At 37.9% G+C, this 16,734-nt stretch overlaps 2 protein-coding genes across 2 annotated transcripts in view; one reads left to right on the top strand and one right to left on the bottom strand.

Moving 5' to 3' along the window:
* The window catches only part of LOC143036721 (uncharacterized), a 45,258-nt gene extending 45,063 nt beyond the window's left edge, over positions 1 to 195 (bottom strand). The window contains exon 1 of the transcript XR_012967398.1: positions 1 to 195. This exon is cut by the window's left edge and continues 596 nt beyond it. The gene's annotated coding sequence lies outside the window, so the exon portion shown is untranslated.
* Positions 196 to 5,325: 5,130 nt separating this feature from the next.
* Positions 5,326 to 16,734, top strand: part of chm (lysine acetyltransferase chameau) — a 92,073-nt gene continuing 80,664 nt past the window's right edge. Inside the window, exons 1-2 of the mRNA XM_076205127.1 lie at positions 5,326 to 5,514; positions 6,876 to 6,961. Of these exons, the coding sequence (XP_076061242.1) occupies positions 6,941 to 6,961 (21 nt within the window). The 5' untranslated portion in view covers positions 5,326 to 5,514; positions 6,876 to 6,940. The remainder of the gene's footprint in view (positions 5,515 to 6,875; positions 6,962 to 16,734) is intronic.

Here is a 16,734-nt window from a genome sequence, read left to right as displayed (position 1 = left end):
GTAATTTGTAACCTGAGGAAAAAATTAGAAAACAGAACCCTGTGGGTCGCCACAGTTTATAGGATTGGGAGAAGAACAATCACCGTCCGCAACAGCATGCAACGGCCTGAAAGGCGACCAGAAACGAAGGAACAGATAGAGGATTAGATACCGTATGAAAGTAGCTTAGAAACAAAGATCTATTCCAGCCACTATCAGATATGTCTAGTGAAACAGCAAAGGTTTTATCAGGTTACTCGAGATGACCAAAAAAAAAAAAAAAAAAAAAAAAAAGTCGAGACACCTCCTGCAGAGCGTCCTTCTGAGGAGGCTGCACCGATGATCGATTAGAAAGAAGTTCAAAAACAGACAGATATATCATAATTTTTTTCTGTTAGTGATTAAAAAAATTCACAGGAAAGTAAGGCGGATCTTGGAGAGCTGCAAGCGTTCGCTATGATTAAAGTAGCCAGTATATATATATATATATATATATATATATATATATATATATATATTAGCCAGTATATATATATATATATATATATATATATATATATATATATATATATATATATATATACATTTTTTTTTTTTCCATCCTTTGAATATCCTGTTCTGTTCCATTGGTGAACTTTGACCTCAATCTGCCCATAAGGGGGATCAGTAGCTATTTAATTCCTGCCGTCCCATTGCAACACATGCGTTTCCTCGGTGCTTCCTTGCACCTCATGACGTCTCCTGCGTGTGTTGTCTCCCGGTAAAAGAAACAAGAGCGTATGCCGCAACACTCGCTACGTTGTACTGTTGTCCTCGTTTTATTACTTTATTTCTCCCCGTCTTCTCCTTTTCTGCAATGGGGGGACGGGGAGGGTGGGTCGCCGATTTAATGAAGCGGCCTTGCTGTGGATGTGCTGTGCCTTGCGACACTGCTTCTGACCCAGGGCAGTGGACAGGGTGCAGGGATGACCCGTCATCCAGGAGGGGAGTGGAGTGTATTTAGGGAAGGAATGGGTGGGAATGATTTTATGCCTTTTTCTTTTTGGCTACCTCCTTGTAAAGGGGGGAAAGCCTTGGTATATGTATGTATACTATTTACATCCACCAGCAGAATTCATTTCACGTGATTAACTTGTCCAAATCCAGCGTCTTCTTTCGAGATCGTCTACCTCCATACGGTTTTATTCAGTTTCAGGTGACTTGAAAGAACGCTAACAAATGAAAAATAAATCTTTAGAATAAAATTTTAGCAACATCTCTTGATAATAATCTATTCTAGCAAACAACAGACGATTTTATTCAGCTGTGGGGGTGGGTAACCACCGGATAGTTTAACAGTAACACAAACACCAGTAACGTAACTACTGTATTATTCCGACCAAACGTGTGAGAGTGTGTATTTACTTAGTTCTATTTACCTCGATGAATTTTCAGGTCTGAGTCACAGTAATAGCACCCAGTTCCATTTTCCCCCTTGGTACAGTTCAAACATCATTTAGTTTGTTTTGAGCATTATAAATGCTTTGGGTTTCATTCGTCCTTTTGTTAATTTGTATCTGCTTGTGTTTGTCCAATTGTGCATTGTGGGAGTAATTTTTCACCTTGTTTTCATGTATGTCACCATGCTCGTGATTCTATCCAACTACGCCTTTTCTGTGTCCTCTTTTTTTTCTGTGCACTCTCCAGGTCTTCTCATGGATTTATTGCCATCTACCCTTGTTTTATTCTGTCTACATACTAAGAATATTCTTCCCTCTCACAAGGGAGGTCGCATCCAAGGCATGTGACCAGTCCCACCCTTTATACATTTCTTTTAATGTCCTGTTCTCCCCCATTTTCTCCAAATGCCCAAACCACATCAGCAATAATTTGTTCATTCCTCCCACTCACCTCCTTACCCTTCCCCCAGCATATTTTTCTTCGGTATTTTATCCAGTTGTCTACATTTCTCGGGTTTCCTTCCCCAGTTCACCCACCTTTATCTATGGCATCCCCCAGTGGTGGTCAAATTAATAAAAAGCCTCAGTTTCATAACCGTTCATCCAGCATGTAATTCCGTTAAAGTTGAATCAATAAATCCACCATTAAACTAATGGAAGTTAATTGTTAATCCGCTACTTCTGGAGTGAATCACTTTGATGGGATTCAGAACCTTGGAACACTTCCTAGAGAAAGAGCAGTCTATCATCTGCAAAGGGTACATGTTAAAGACGACCAAGTCGGCGAGTGCTTTGTCCACAGTTGCCTGATAAACTGGCGTATCAGTGACACTCTACCAAAGGGTCCGACAATAGACAACCTGCGAGGTTGTCTGACTAGCTTCCTGTCAGTAGGTAGAGTGGATCTATCGCTGGGCAGACTTGGACTAGAGAAGTGACTTTTCTTCTTGACACAATTCGATTCTATCTTACAAGTTCCCTATACCTCTGTGTATTTAACGGCGTTGTTGCTACTTTTGTGGGCCCTCACCATATGTTGTTTGGGCAAGTACACCTTACAAAGAAAAATATATGTAACTATTGCCCTGTGTTTTCCTGAAGGACACACACTTCTCAAGATGCGGCCAGCATACTCATTATCCACCTCAGCCTCGTCTGTATCACCCTCATTAACCACAACAGTTTCCCGATTGCTCAGTCTGTCCTGGCCGATCTCAGTCTCTTAGACAACCGAGACAAAATGATGAGTTCTTACGATATACTCGATTGATAGGTCTACTATGGTCGATGATCACCCCGAACTCCACAGCCTAAAGCTTAGTTACAGTGACATGATCGATCGATCTGACAATTTAAAACACTTCTGACCTAGTGACTTGTAACAAACAATAAATCATGGATTAACGGAAACCGAAGGAAAAATGTAAAAGAAGTTATCTATAACCCGTTAGCTTAGAAAAATAACGCATTAACATTTTGACAAATAATTAATTAGCACCTTTCTTGACGGATTAACGATTGATGTTTAAATCCTCACCAGTTGCATTAGCCTGAGTAGCTACATTCCGTTCCCATACAGCAGCACCGAAGCCACTGTACTTTCAACTATCGTCATCTTCACTTTAATAGATTCTCCTCACCCTTCAACACCTTCAGCATACCTTGCCACACTTGTATGCACTAATCTACACATTTTTATGAGTTCAAACAATATTGCCCGATTTAGTGATTCTTAGAGATAAATTTACCCTCTAGGGGGTGAAAAACGACACGACATAGGGTAAACATTCCTCATACATGACAGTTTATTTTTGTGGTATGAATGTCAAAGTACATACATATACCAAAGGCTTTTCCCCCTTCACGGGGGGGTAACCAAAAAGAAAAAGGCATAGAAACCACTCCCACCCATTCCACTTCCCTCCACCCTCCCTCCCATCTCGGCACCTACTGGATGACGGGTCATCCCTGCATCCTGTCCACTGCCCTTGGTCAGAAGCAGTGTTGCAAGGGACAGCACATCCACAGCAAGGCCGCTTCATAAATTCGGCGACCCCCCTCTCCGTCCCCCCCTCCATGCAGAAAAGAAGACGGAGAGAAATCCCTTTTGTGAGACTAATCAATAAACGTGTTGCTTGTTATCTTTGTGTGCCTTCATGATGGCTACGCATCTTCTGGATGGTATTAAAGGGGTAAATGGTGAAATACATCAAGCCGACGGAGAAAATAATGGAGTAAAGATGGAGAATCCCTGCTTTAATGACTTTAATATATTAACGTATTTATAGAAACATCTATTTTTTTACGTAAAATCCTCAATAACATTTTACAAGCACATTTCCGTAAATTTTACAGATTGATTTTTACAGCGTATGGTTGAATAGAAGAAAATGTCAATTAGGGACAGTATGTGAACGGAGTGTGAGGTATGGTTGTGAATGCGTATGACCCTGGTAATGAGAAAGATGGAGAGAGATAAAGAAATAGTGGGTAATATATATATATATATATATATATATATATATATATATATATACACAAACACACAGGGTTAAACGAGTTTGTAGATTTTTGGAGGGGATGTAAATGCAGTGGTGTTGGGGGTCTAAATGCTAGAGAATGAGATGAACGAGTGAGTGTAGTAAAAAATGTATGCTGTGCTATGAAAGAACGAAAGCGGAGAGACAATGTTGGGTGGGTGAACCGAAAGAGAGCTTATGAGAGCGAATACACCACAAGAGTAAGAAAGATGTACGTGAACGAAATGGTCCAGGGTGGTTGGAAGGAAGCGTAGTCGAAAGTGTAGTAAAGGACTATGTAGTGGTCCCCAAGAGGGTGACTGGAAGAGGTCTGGCTGTGATCGTGTTAAGGAGATAGAGCAGTGGGATGTCTGATCGAAGGAAGATTGAGACTAAGTGTATGGTGGAGAAAGAAGAGAAGAACAAGAGAACTCCTAAAATGAGCTTATATGCCATTTTATACACTATCGTACATTGTAAACTGTACTTGGTGATGTATATTTTGTGCCATATATTCTGATATAAAATCTATGCTGTGTGCATTATGTATCACATATACACATTATCCTCGGTTCATCAGAGCGAGTTTTCTCCTGAAAAGACTTAGTGGGAAACTAGTCAGGAATAAACGCGGAGATAGACCAGATTCTTCTTTTTGTAATTCCAAGACAAATAAATTAGATAGAGTGTCAATTTGAAGTGCTTCCTACGTCAGCATACATTAGTTGTACTTGTTCTAGTGTCTTCTATATCCGTTATGTATTAAATAAATTGATTCATGTGTAGTCATGTTCATTTTTTGACTATGGATACATTGTCTGCACCGCTCAATACACAACTGGCTGATTATTTGTTTTACACTAATACTAAATGAACATGCAAATGCGACATACTTGATGTATAAAAAAAATACTGCAGTTACGATATGACCCGTCATCCAGGAGGTGCTAAGATAAGAGGGAGAGTGGAGGGATGTGGAGTGTATTCAGGGATGGAATGGGTGGGAATGATTTTATGCCTTTTCCTTTTTGGCTACCTCCCTTGTAAGGGGAAAAAGCCTTGGTATATGTATGTATGTACGATAAAAAAATCACACTTTAGTGAGAATTTTCGGGCTCTAACCAAAGCTTTGGCTGTTCCCTACGATATAAATATTTTTGCATTTGATGTATGTCTGGACTTATGGAGACTTATTCTTCATATTTTACGAATTATAATGAATTAAGAATAAAAAAAAGGTTCACGTGCAGTGAAAAATTCAAGATGTTTAGCAGCTTCATTTAGTGACGTAAGGCTTCCCATGGTGTGTCGCTTCTTCATGGCAGTAGCAGAGGGCCGTCATAGGGTTGTGGGAAGGTATCACAATTTTCAAAGAACTCTATGAAGAATCAAACCTTTCTCACGTCGCCTGAGGCAGTCGTCCAACGTCACGCACCCGTTACAAGTCAGCCATTTTGGTATCTAGTGACACAGACAATTTTCCCAGAGGTGGAGGAGGGAACAGCAACCCTCTTTTGTCTCCCCACCTCTGGACGATCATGTGATGATAGATGGTGATGGCAGTAATAATACTAATGGTAACTAATTTATAATCTATGAAGATGAATTGATATAGCCTTAAAACATTTGACATCTGCTTGGCTTTTCCTCGACTGAACAAAATCGCCTGGTGGCAGTCAGAATCAATTGGACTGAAACGACGCAATGCTGACATGTCTATCAATTAGATAAAATTATCTGGCGTTATTCAAATAAGATTAATAAAAGTGACGATCCTTCGTAAAGGCAAATTTATTCTAAATCGACCTCTTTTGTCTGGCCTGACCATTATTTAACACGTGTACATAGGACCATATATAAGGCTGGCTAGGGCAAGGAGGGCCCGCCAATTTTTTTTACGACTAAGTGTGGTCGCCAAGGTCCCCTGAGAATGAATAAAAGGCTGTGTACTGCGACCTTACACCTACCGTTCTAGGGTCCCTGTTAACTGTTGTTGGGCGAGACTGATATGGCAGAAGTAGCCGAAATATCTAAAAGCCTAGGGGCACCAATATGGAATGATCAATGAAACATTTACAGTAAACTTTGCATTTGTAATTGATGCTAGCAACGTGACACTAATGGCGTGATTATGCATAGACCACCATGACCTGACAGTTGCAAGCTTCTACAAAATACAAATGTCAGCTTCGGTGTACGTAGGTTCCTTAGGACTGACTACACTCAAAATGCCGGCCGAATGGAGTACGGGAGTGGCATGATCGGTCAATTTCACATACAAAAACGCGCCATAAGCATACACGTCTCAAGCAGAGGCATATATTTAATAGTAGATTCATGTTGACATACATAATTTGTGTTTTACCAGTACTTACAATGACAGTCTACAAAATAGAGAAAAAATCGGCTGGGTCCCGTGTGTGTTTGTGCATTTGTTTTTAGGACTCACTAAACCCATTGTTATGATTGTATCTTTTTGAAATATGAATCTATCCAGTCTTCTTGATTTAAACTATGTTACATTTTTATTAGTGACATCCTCCCATATGTTGTGTTGTGTAATGCCATTATTCAAGATAACATTTATTTTTCCAAGACAATGGCTGGCCCATATTAGAAATAAGTTTTTATATTTATGTTATCTATATAGATACTTATGCTGTGTAACAGTAAATTGCATGAATTTATCAAATCACACAAAATAAAAAAAGGTAAATTATCATAATTTACCAGTCCACGTAATTTAGTTTGTATTCATGCAGAAAACAAATGTGTTGTTGAAAATATCTAGAATCAGTTAAACACTTTTCATTTAATTAGTTTATATTTTTGTATACGAATTTTGATCATTACTGGACCTAAAAATAAATGTGTTTTTACATTAACTTTGTGAATAATATCGTGCCGTCTTTTGTTTTTAATGTCTGTTTGTTTACAGTGGAGGCCCCAGTATTTTTGAATCTCGTGTGAACATTGAAAGATTTGGGTGCCTACCATTTTGGTATGGTCATGGCCAAGAAAAAGGTTGGTTTTACTTTCATTGAGGAGGATGTTTCAATACCTTTTTATTGCAATAAATCAATTTTGCATCTGCTGTGAGGTCAACTCTGGTATTTGTAGCAAATGATGAATTGGAAAGTAGAGTTGGCATGATAATAACATTATAGACTTTAATTATATATTCAAATAATTCTTCAATATATGATGTACATCTTCATTTGATACAATAGTAAGTTTCGAGTGTTTCTGCCCTGTTATTATACGATTTAGTATTTTTATAACGAATGTACAGTGTACAAGGATGCCCTAAATCCTTCAGACTTCAGTGTATTTAGGCCATAATAATCTAGTGAATTATTCTTGAGATAGTTTAGACTCCTGAGAGTGTTATTTGAAACCATTTCAGGTTTCTTTGTAGAACAATCTACTGCAGAGAAATGGGAGCAAGAAAGTATTTCTCAGCTGTAAGAAAGTCAAGTAGAATATTTTTCAGATATTAATGAATTTGGTAGTATGATAGTATCCCATTAATTACAAATTGCATTGAAATAGTCAGTGTTGTATTGTGAGTAAAGTGATAGTGATGAAGTAGTTTATAGAAATAAAGATTCACTCTTTAGTTTCTACACCTTTGCCGCGTTTAATACTGTAATGGGTAGGGTTCGGGGAAGCACATTACTATAGTTACGTATAATAATGTATTCTTCATGATTTAATATCCATATCACGAAAAAAGCTTATACTTTTGCAAATTGTAAAATCTTCAGTTCATATACTTGTTCCTAACTGCTGAGGAAGTCAGTTTTGTATTTTTTGTATCATAATGATAATGAAATGGTTATTTCCTCCATATGATGACAATGATGCATTATAGTATTTTCAATATATGAATATGTTTTCAGTGGAAAAAACAGCTGGTTTTGTTGATTGTGTTAGGATTAGGTTAGGATAGGATAGGTATTGCTGAATATTGAAGATTTCTAAAATTTTGCTGGGCTTTGGTATTTTCAAAAGAAATTATTGTGTAAAAGTTCTAATAACTGGTGTTATCATCTTTGACATATATATACTTAATTCACCAGCTCAAATCTGATAAATAAAAATACATAAAATATAAAATAAAAAATATTTTGAGTGCCAGCAATTTGAAATGGCTAAGCCGCTAAGCGATGTGAGTGGCTTATTGGTCATAGACAATTTGTCACCCTATAAGCACATTAACAATATTTGTGAGATATAAACAAATGTTGTATATAAAAGTAGAGTTTTACTTCAATCAGAAAACCTGACCACCACCACAACGCTACTATTACCACTGCAACAACACTGCCACAACATCACCATTGCAAAACCACCACTGCAATATCACTTGAGGCAGTCAAAGTTGATAGAGATACTGGGCTTCTCTAGAGACTGAGTGTTAGATGAGGGTGTTGATGGGTTTTGAAGACAGGCAGTGGGTAGATTATTCCCTGACATCCATCTTGCAGAACCACCACCTTCCAGTGCTGTTATTGGTACCTCCTCACATAAAGAGAATGATATAAGTAAGAGTGAGAGAATACAAAAAATGACAACCTAATGGTTTCTAGCCTTGCAAACAAACTTTTCAATATAAGATTAGAAAAACTGGATCCCGTCCACTTTAGAGGAAAGAAGAAAAATAGGTGAAATGATTGCTGTGCTCAGAACAATTAAAGGTAGGAATCAAATTGATGGGAATATTGGTTTGTGATGGGAGAGTGACGAGAGGTCATGAGAGAAAATGGGAAAGACAAGGTTCCAGAGGAAAATCAAGAAATATATCTTTCATTGAGATGTATAAACTTGAGTAATTTAGAAGAGGAAATGGTCAAAAGAAAAACAAATATAAAACCAAGTTTGACAGAAACAAAAAGATGGATCCCATAATCTTCTTTAAATTACAATTAGGTAGAAGATCAGGTAAATACATTTTGTGAAATAAATGAATTAAGTATCTAGAGGAGATGGACATTTGGGCAATCAACCAATTTGGATTTAGAAATGGAAGCTTATGTTTCAAATCTGATAGGCTCCTACTCAAAGGGAATGACATGCTACAAAAGTGGTGGATTGTGTGTACCTAATCTTGGGGAAAGCCTTTGAAATGGTACCTCACAAATGACCAATGTAGAAACTGGAACATTTTGGTGGACTTATAGGAAGCGTACTGGAATGGGTGACTTTCTGAAAGACCAATACATGTGAACAGTAGTACAGGATGAATTGTCAGGATGGAGGGAAGTAACAAAAAGAATCCTACAAGGGTAGGTACTGGCACAAGTAATATTTTTCATTGCTTGGCAACAGACACCATTTGCCTCGGATGCAACTACTTCACAAAGGACTGGACACAGAACACCTTATACCTCACTGCCCTACATTTGCTCTTTCCAGACAGCAGCACAAAATGTCTTCACTCGGTGATTTGTTGTTGTTGTCGTTCCCTAGACTGTCTGTCCGAGCAGTCTCGTCTCCCCAAGGAATGCCACAGCCGAAACTGGGTTTTCCCACAAATCCTTTATAGAGTGTATGTTGTGTTATTTGCGTGCATGATTGTGTATAATGCAGTCTTCCATTATGGTATGGTATGGGGTGAAGTGTTACATCCTGGGCAGCTGTTCACAATGCGGTCATCCAGCCTCTTCTGGTGATTTGTAAGTTGAACCAGTGGCAATTTTCCTGAGGAATGTGGGATTCCTGCAAAAGAGAGCTGAGGCAATGTGTTGGTTGATCATCATGGCAATTGCTGACAGAATTAAATCCACTCACATAAAAGACATCATAAACTGCAGCAGAACAAAATGGTCAGAATTCTCAGGGGGAATATAAAAAGATTTAGACAACTTCAAATTAGCTTATTTTCAATCTATTCATTAAGCACTGAAAGGATCACAATCTCTATAGTGAAAGCAAGGATATAGGAAATAGCACAACCCAAAATTCACTCCAGAGGTTGCTTGTATAATAAGAAATCAGTCTATCAATCCATTGCCCCTGGTCTCTCGTGCAGGAGACCCACAAACCCCAGGTAATGGATATGGTCACTTGGTGGACCACAAAGGTTACTCAGGGTAGAAATATTGTGTTGTTGTTGTTGTTGTTGTCGTTCCCTAGACTGTCTGTCTGAGCAGTCCCGTCTCCCCAAGGAATGCCATAGCCGAAACTGGGTTTTCCCACAAATCCTTTATAGAGCGTATGTTGTGTTGTTTGTGTGCATGATTGTATATAATGCAGTCTTCCATTATGTGTTGTATGGTATGGGGTGAAGTGTTACATCCTGGGCAGCTGTTCACAACACGGTCATCCAGCCTCTTCTGGTAGCTTAGAAGTGCTGGGTGGTGACCGCACCGCAGTCTGGCCAAGTGGACTCTGTCCTTTCGTGGGAGAGAGGATTCAGAAGGGTGGATATCAGGGGGTCTGGCATGCAGCAGTGTGTTGTCTTTCAGTGTGTTAATGGAGCGGTGAGTGATATGATTATGAATATGTTTCCGGAGGCTGGTATTTGGTGGTTGTGGAGGAAGAGAAGAGAGTATCTGTGCGTGATAAAGGTCTTTGGGTGTTGTTTTAATGTTTCTTGGTGTGTGTGGGTGTTCTGCTATGTAGTGTAGTGGGTGTAATGTGTTTGTGGTGGCTGCGGCAAGCGTTTGTGTGCCTCTCATGTCGAGGTGGTCCTTGACTTTGAGGACTTTTGTTTCATGGTGTAAATGGTCTGTAGGTGTTGCATTTGTGCAGCCTGTAATTGTTTTTAGGGCTTTGTTTTGTATGATTTGAAGGGTGTTGTGGTGTGTCTCACTGAGATTAGGAGCCCATGCAGGACTCACATAATTCAACACTGAGCGTATGCATTGTTTGTATATTGTTATATTAGTTTCTTTGTTTTGTCCAAATGTTGTTCCAGTGATTGACTTAAGTGCGTTAAGTCTGGGTGTGCATTTGTTTTTTATGTTTGTGATGTGTTGTTTGAAAGACATGGATGTATCGTATGTTACACCAAGAATTTTCGGTGTGTTTGTGTGTGGTATTAGAGTGTTGTTGATGTAGAGATGAGGTATTTATTTGTGTTCTTTTGTCCAGTTGGTGAGAAGTTGTTGTCTGGGGTTTGTTAGTGTGGGGTATTGTAAAATGAGGTGTTCAGTCTATAGTATGGTGGTTGTGTCTAGGGTGGTTTGATTCTGTGGCCAGGCCTACTCTGTTTTGATTCTGGATGGTGTCCTAAATGCATATATGCCAGTGTGGTTCTTACTTCTAGTGAGAGGGATGTATCTGTGGGTGAGTTCAGTGAGCCATCCCCCAATAACAAAGAGCAATTAATTGAAATGGAGGAAGGATTATTAGAACAAAACAATTAACATCTACAACACCAGAATAATTATATCACAAAACAAGTAAACAGTGTGTTAAAAGATAATTGGGAAAAATATGCAGGATTCTTAAACAAAAATATATGGAATAGAGTAAAAAACAAAATAAAAAGAAATTCTATCCACACATGAAGCAGAACAACACAAAACAAAATACCATTACTAAAACAGCACTACAGCTGCATAAATAAGCATTTCACAAAAACAAGTTTCAGACCTACAAAACCAGAAAACAAGGAAATGATAATAGATAAGATACTGAAGCTATCCCTCCTTTCTCCAGTATAACCTTGGAAGAAACTATCATAACTGAAGAACTCATATGCCACCTCAATCATTGGGGCCTTGTAGCTATAAAAGCCATCACAGCTTTTTGTTTCCCAAACTTAGCTCCAGATGTTGATTCTGTCTATATATATAAATATATATATATATACATATATGTATATATATATATATATATATATATTTATATATATATGTGTGTGTATTTACCTAGTTGTATTTTACGGGAAGGGGAGCTATGCTCGTGGGGTCCCGTCTTCATATCTCATTTTATCTAAACTTTTTAAATTCATGTATTGTTTTTGCACACACCACTTTCTCATCTAACTTGTTCCAACTGTCTATTACTCTGTGAGGAAAGCTGTTCTTTTTCAAATCTCTTCTATAGCTGTCTTTTTTTATTTTCTTTCCGTGTCCTCTAGTATTTCTGTCATCCCATTTTATCAGATTCTCTCTGTCAGTAATTTCTATGCCTTTCATGATTCTGTAAATAGCTATCAAATCTCCTCTCTCTCTTCTTTGCTCTAGTGTCTGTAGTTCAAGTTTTTCTAGTCTCTCTTCATATGATAGTTTTGAGAGTGTTGGTGCCAATTTTGTAATTGCTCTTTGTATTCTTTCAAGTTTTTTTATACATTTTTTTGTACTTGGTGACCATATCGTTGCTGCATATTCCAATCTTGGTCTTATCAGGATGATTAGGATTTTCTTCACCATTTCTTCATCCAGGTATGTAAATGCCACTTTGATTGTTCTTATTAAATTATAAGTTTCTCCAAAAATCTTATTTATATGTTTCTCAGGTGACATATTATTCATAACAATGACTCCCAGGTCCTTCTCATTTTCTACTTTTTTTATTCCTTCTCCCAATTTATATGCTTCTGTTATCCTGTTTTTGCTTTTTCCAAATTCCATTATACTACACTTTTTTGTATTGAACTCCATCTCCCACTTCCTACTCCATTCTTGTACTTTATTTAGATATCTCTGTGGTGATTCACAATCTAATTCAGTTTTCACTCTTTTCAGTAGTTTTGCATCATCTGCAAAGAAGCTCATATAGCTTTCTATTCCTTCATCCATATCATTAATATATATAGCAAACATTATTGGGGCCAGAACTGTTCCCTGCGGAACACCACTTATTACTTCATCCCATTTTGAGTGCTGGTTTCTTATCACTACTCTCATTTTTCTTTCTTGCAAAAAGTCCTCCATCCAATTTAGTAGTTTGCCCTGTATTCCTCCTTCAGTTTCTAATTTCTTAAGCAACTTCTTATGTGGTACTTTGTCAAAATAGAAACGCATGATCGTCCTTGTCTGAATCCAAATTGCCTTGGATTTAACACTGTTTTTTTCTAAATATTTTACCCATCTACTTTTGATAATTCTTTCACAAATTTTTGCTATTGTACTTGTTAGAGAGACTGGTCTATAGTTGGTAGGTTCTTCTTTATTTCCTCCTTTATATATAGGTACTATATTTGCTTTTTTCCAATCTTCTGGAACTTTTCCTTCTTTTAAGGAACTGCTTATTATGCTATGTATTTTGTCTGCCAGTTCATTCCTGCATTCTTTCAGAATCCAGTTTGCTATTTCATCTGGCCCATGCGATTTTCTGACATCAAAATTACCCAAGTGTGTCAATATTTCATTCTTTGTTACTTCTATTTCTTCCATAGGGGGGACTTTCTCTTTCCATTCATTCTCTTCAGGTTGTATGTTCTCCCTTGTAAACACTGATTTAAAATGTTTGTTCATAATTTCCGCCATTTCCATTTCCTCAGTGTATTCAACTCCCTCCTGTCTTAATTTCTCCAAGTCTTGTTTGTTTTTCAGTTTATTGTTTACAAATCTGTAGAATAGTTTTGGTTGATCTTTACACTTTTCTATGATATCTTTTTCATATTTTCTCTTTTCCTCTCTGCACATTTGTACATATTCATTTCTATAACAGGTATATATTTTCCATTTTTCAGGTCTTCTGTCTTTTTTCCATCTGGTCCAGGCTTTGTCTCTTTTGTCTTTTAACTCCCTACAGCTTTTGTTGTACCAGCATTTTACATATTCTTTTTCTTGTTTTTGTCTTGGGACATACTTTTCCACTCTTTTGTAAATTTTTGTCAAAATATTCCATTTCTCTTCTACTGTTGTTTCTTCTTTGTATATTTCTTCCCAGTTTTCCTTTTGAAAGAATTCTCTTATTTTATCAAAGTTTGTTTTTTCATACATCATTCTTCCTTTTCTATATTGTTCATTTCTTTTCATATATTTTTCTTCATTAAGTTCCAGTTCAATCAATATGTGGTCACTTTTACTTATTGGTGTTTTATATTCAATTTTGTCCACTATTCTAGGTTCGGATGTAATTACTAGGTCTAGTCTCGATGGCTCTTCTTCATTTCTATACCTAGTGTTTTCCTGTATCCATTGTGTCATTGTATGGTCAGTAACCATCTCAAGTAGAGCGTTTCCCCATGAGCCGTCTCCACCCTTTACTGTCATTTCTTCCCAGCAGATTTCTTTGCAATTAAAGTCGCCCATCATAACTATTTTTCCTCCCTCTTCCATTATCTTGTTTAATGTTATCTTTGTGTCCTCTAACATACTTTTATGTTCACTCTCTTCCCATGAGGTTGTTTTCGGGGGCACATAATTTATCACAAACTTTCTGTTCTTCTTATCTCTGTCTTCTACTTCCATCATTATCATCTCTACTGTATTCTTTCCATATGTGACACACTTCACGTTTATATCCTTCTTAGTCAGGAACATAACTCCACCCCCTTCCTTTTTCACTCTGTTTCTAATCCAATAATTATATGCATCATGTCCTACACTGTTGGGTGGTAGTGGACCTTTTAATTTTGTTTCTACAATTCCCATTATGTCTGGTTCTTTTTCTTTCAAATAATCATTCAGCTCATTCAATCCTGTTATTAATCCATCTATATTTGTGTAAGACACTCTTAGTTTTCTGCCACTTCCATTGTGTTCTCTGTTTCCCTTTTGTTTTTCTCTTGTATGTCGACTTTCTTTAGTTTCATATTCACTACTCTCCAATAGAATCTCTCTTTTTCTGACTCCGTTCTTATCTCGTTTTTTTCCTTTGCTTCAAGTCTTTTCTGTTTTTCTTCCTCTCTTTCCTCTTTATTCATTTCCCTTTTTATCCATACCTTTTTATATTGTTCACTTGTTGCTAGTTTCCCTGTTTTGGATAAGATATTCTCAGCCGTAGTTTGTGACCTGAATTTAATCTTAATTGGTCTGGTCTTGTCTGTACTATATTTCCCTAGCCTGAATTTCTCTTCGATTTGTTTCATTATTTCTGGTTCATCTTCCTGAACTAATTCTAGTAAATTTCTTACTTTTTCATTTTCCTCTTTGATTCTTGTGGTTCTATCTGGGTTATGTTTCTCTTCCATTCCCAATATAATTATACATTTCTTTTTGTCTGCTAAGTCTCTTACTATATTCTCCTTCTGTCTCATCACTTTAATAACTGAGTTTTCAGTTTGTTCATTCATTTGCTGTCTGATTATGTCAGTGAATGCAACTTTGCTATTTTCTTGAATTTTTTTCCAACCCTCCTTGTTCTCCTTATTATTCTCCTTTAAGACTTTATTCTCATCTTTTACTTCTTTTAACTGTTTTTTTAATTCTTCAATTTCCTTAGTTAAGTTTTTGTTCGCCTTCTCTAGTTCTTCCAATTTTTCAACTCTCCGTATAATATTGTTAACATGACCGAACCTACGCTCCAAGTCCTCGATCATCTTATCGACCTTCTCTTCTAGTCTTGTCAGTCGGGGGGGGGTTTGTGTCCCCCCCACCCTCTTTAAATCCCTGGAAAATATTCTCATCACTTTCTACTGTATTGCTCTTATCTATACTTCTGATCTTTACATTTTTATTAGACATTTCATCGTCGTCGGGGGGCCGTTTGTTTACCTTTCGCCTGTCTGCCTGGGCCAAGTCTACTTCCTCATTTCCTTCCATTTCCCTCAGTAATCCCTCCCCTTTTCCTCTTTCCCTACTTTCCTACTACTCCACGAGCAATTTCCCCCCCACCCTGTAAATACAATAGGCACTTCTCTTTGCGTTGGGATCCACAAAACTTCAATTTTCTTCAGAATGTCTTCTAAGCCGTCCATTCGTTGAAGTGTGTGTGTATATATATATATATTTTTTTTGTAACAGTTTGCAGTCTTGTATTTTCCTCATGGTTATTGTATTATATGTAAGCAGATTTATATAGTTTGTCATGTGGGTAAAAGTAAGGTGATGAGATGTTCAAGGGGTGAAAGTGGCAGCAGACTGGAAGTGAACATTAAGGGAGAGTGACTGGAGGAAGTGGATAGTTTTAGATACTTGGGTCTAAATGTGCCAGTAAAAGGTGGAGTGGGGGTGGAGGTAGAATGTAGATTGAGAGAGGCGAGTAAATGCTTTGGTGGATTAAAAAGTGTAATGAGGAATAGATATTTGGGAATGGATGCTAAGAGGAGACTGTATGAAGGAGTGATTGTGCCAACAGCACTGTATGGGGCAGAAACATGGAACAGAAGAGAGAAGGAGTTTGAATGTGTTTGAGATGAGGTGTCTGAGAAGTATGATGGGGGTTACTAGGCTAGAATGAGAAATGAGGAGGTGAGGAGAACAGGGGTGTAAAGGGAGTTGGGAGATAAGGTGGATGAAAGAGTATTAGGATGGTTTGGACACATGGAAAGAATGAGTGAAGAAAGACTAGTAAAAGAGGTATGGAAGGCAGATGTGGAGGGAGTGAACACGAGGGGACGTCCTAGGATGAGGTGATGGATGGGGTGAAAGGGGCTTTTGGGGAAGAGGGGAATGTCTGTTGAGGAAGGACGGGAGAGGACAGAAGACGGGTGAATGGAGAATGGTTGTATATGGATGATGTTGTGATGCATGTGGTGGAATGGGCAGGGGGATGGGGGGTGAGGCTAGTATGTGTGAGTAAAATTTGATGCAGCCCGAAGGGATTTCTCCCCGCCTCCTCCTTTTATGCATGGGATGACGGAGAGGGAGGGTCGCTGATTTAATGAAGCGGCCTTGCTGTGGATGTGCTGTGTCTTGCGACACTGCTTCTGACCCAGGGGAGTGGACAAGGTG

This window comes from Oratosquilla oratoria, chromosome 21 (assembly GCF_046742065.1).
Source record: "Oratosquilla oratoria isolate Oo_2021 chromosome 21, ASM4674206v1, whole genome shotgun sequence".
NCBI lineage: Eukaryota > Metazoa > Arthropoda > Malacostraca > Stomatopoda > Squillidae > Oratosquilla > Oratosquilla oratoria.
This window is presented reverse-complemented; position numbering and strand designations above follow the sequence as displayed.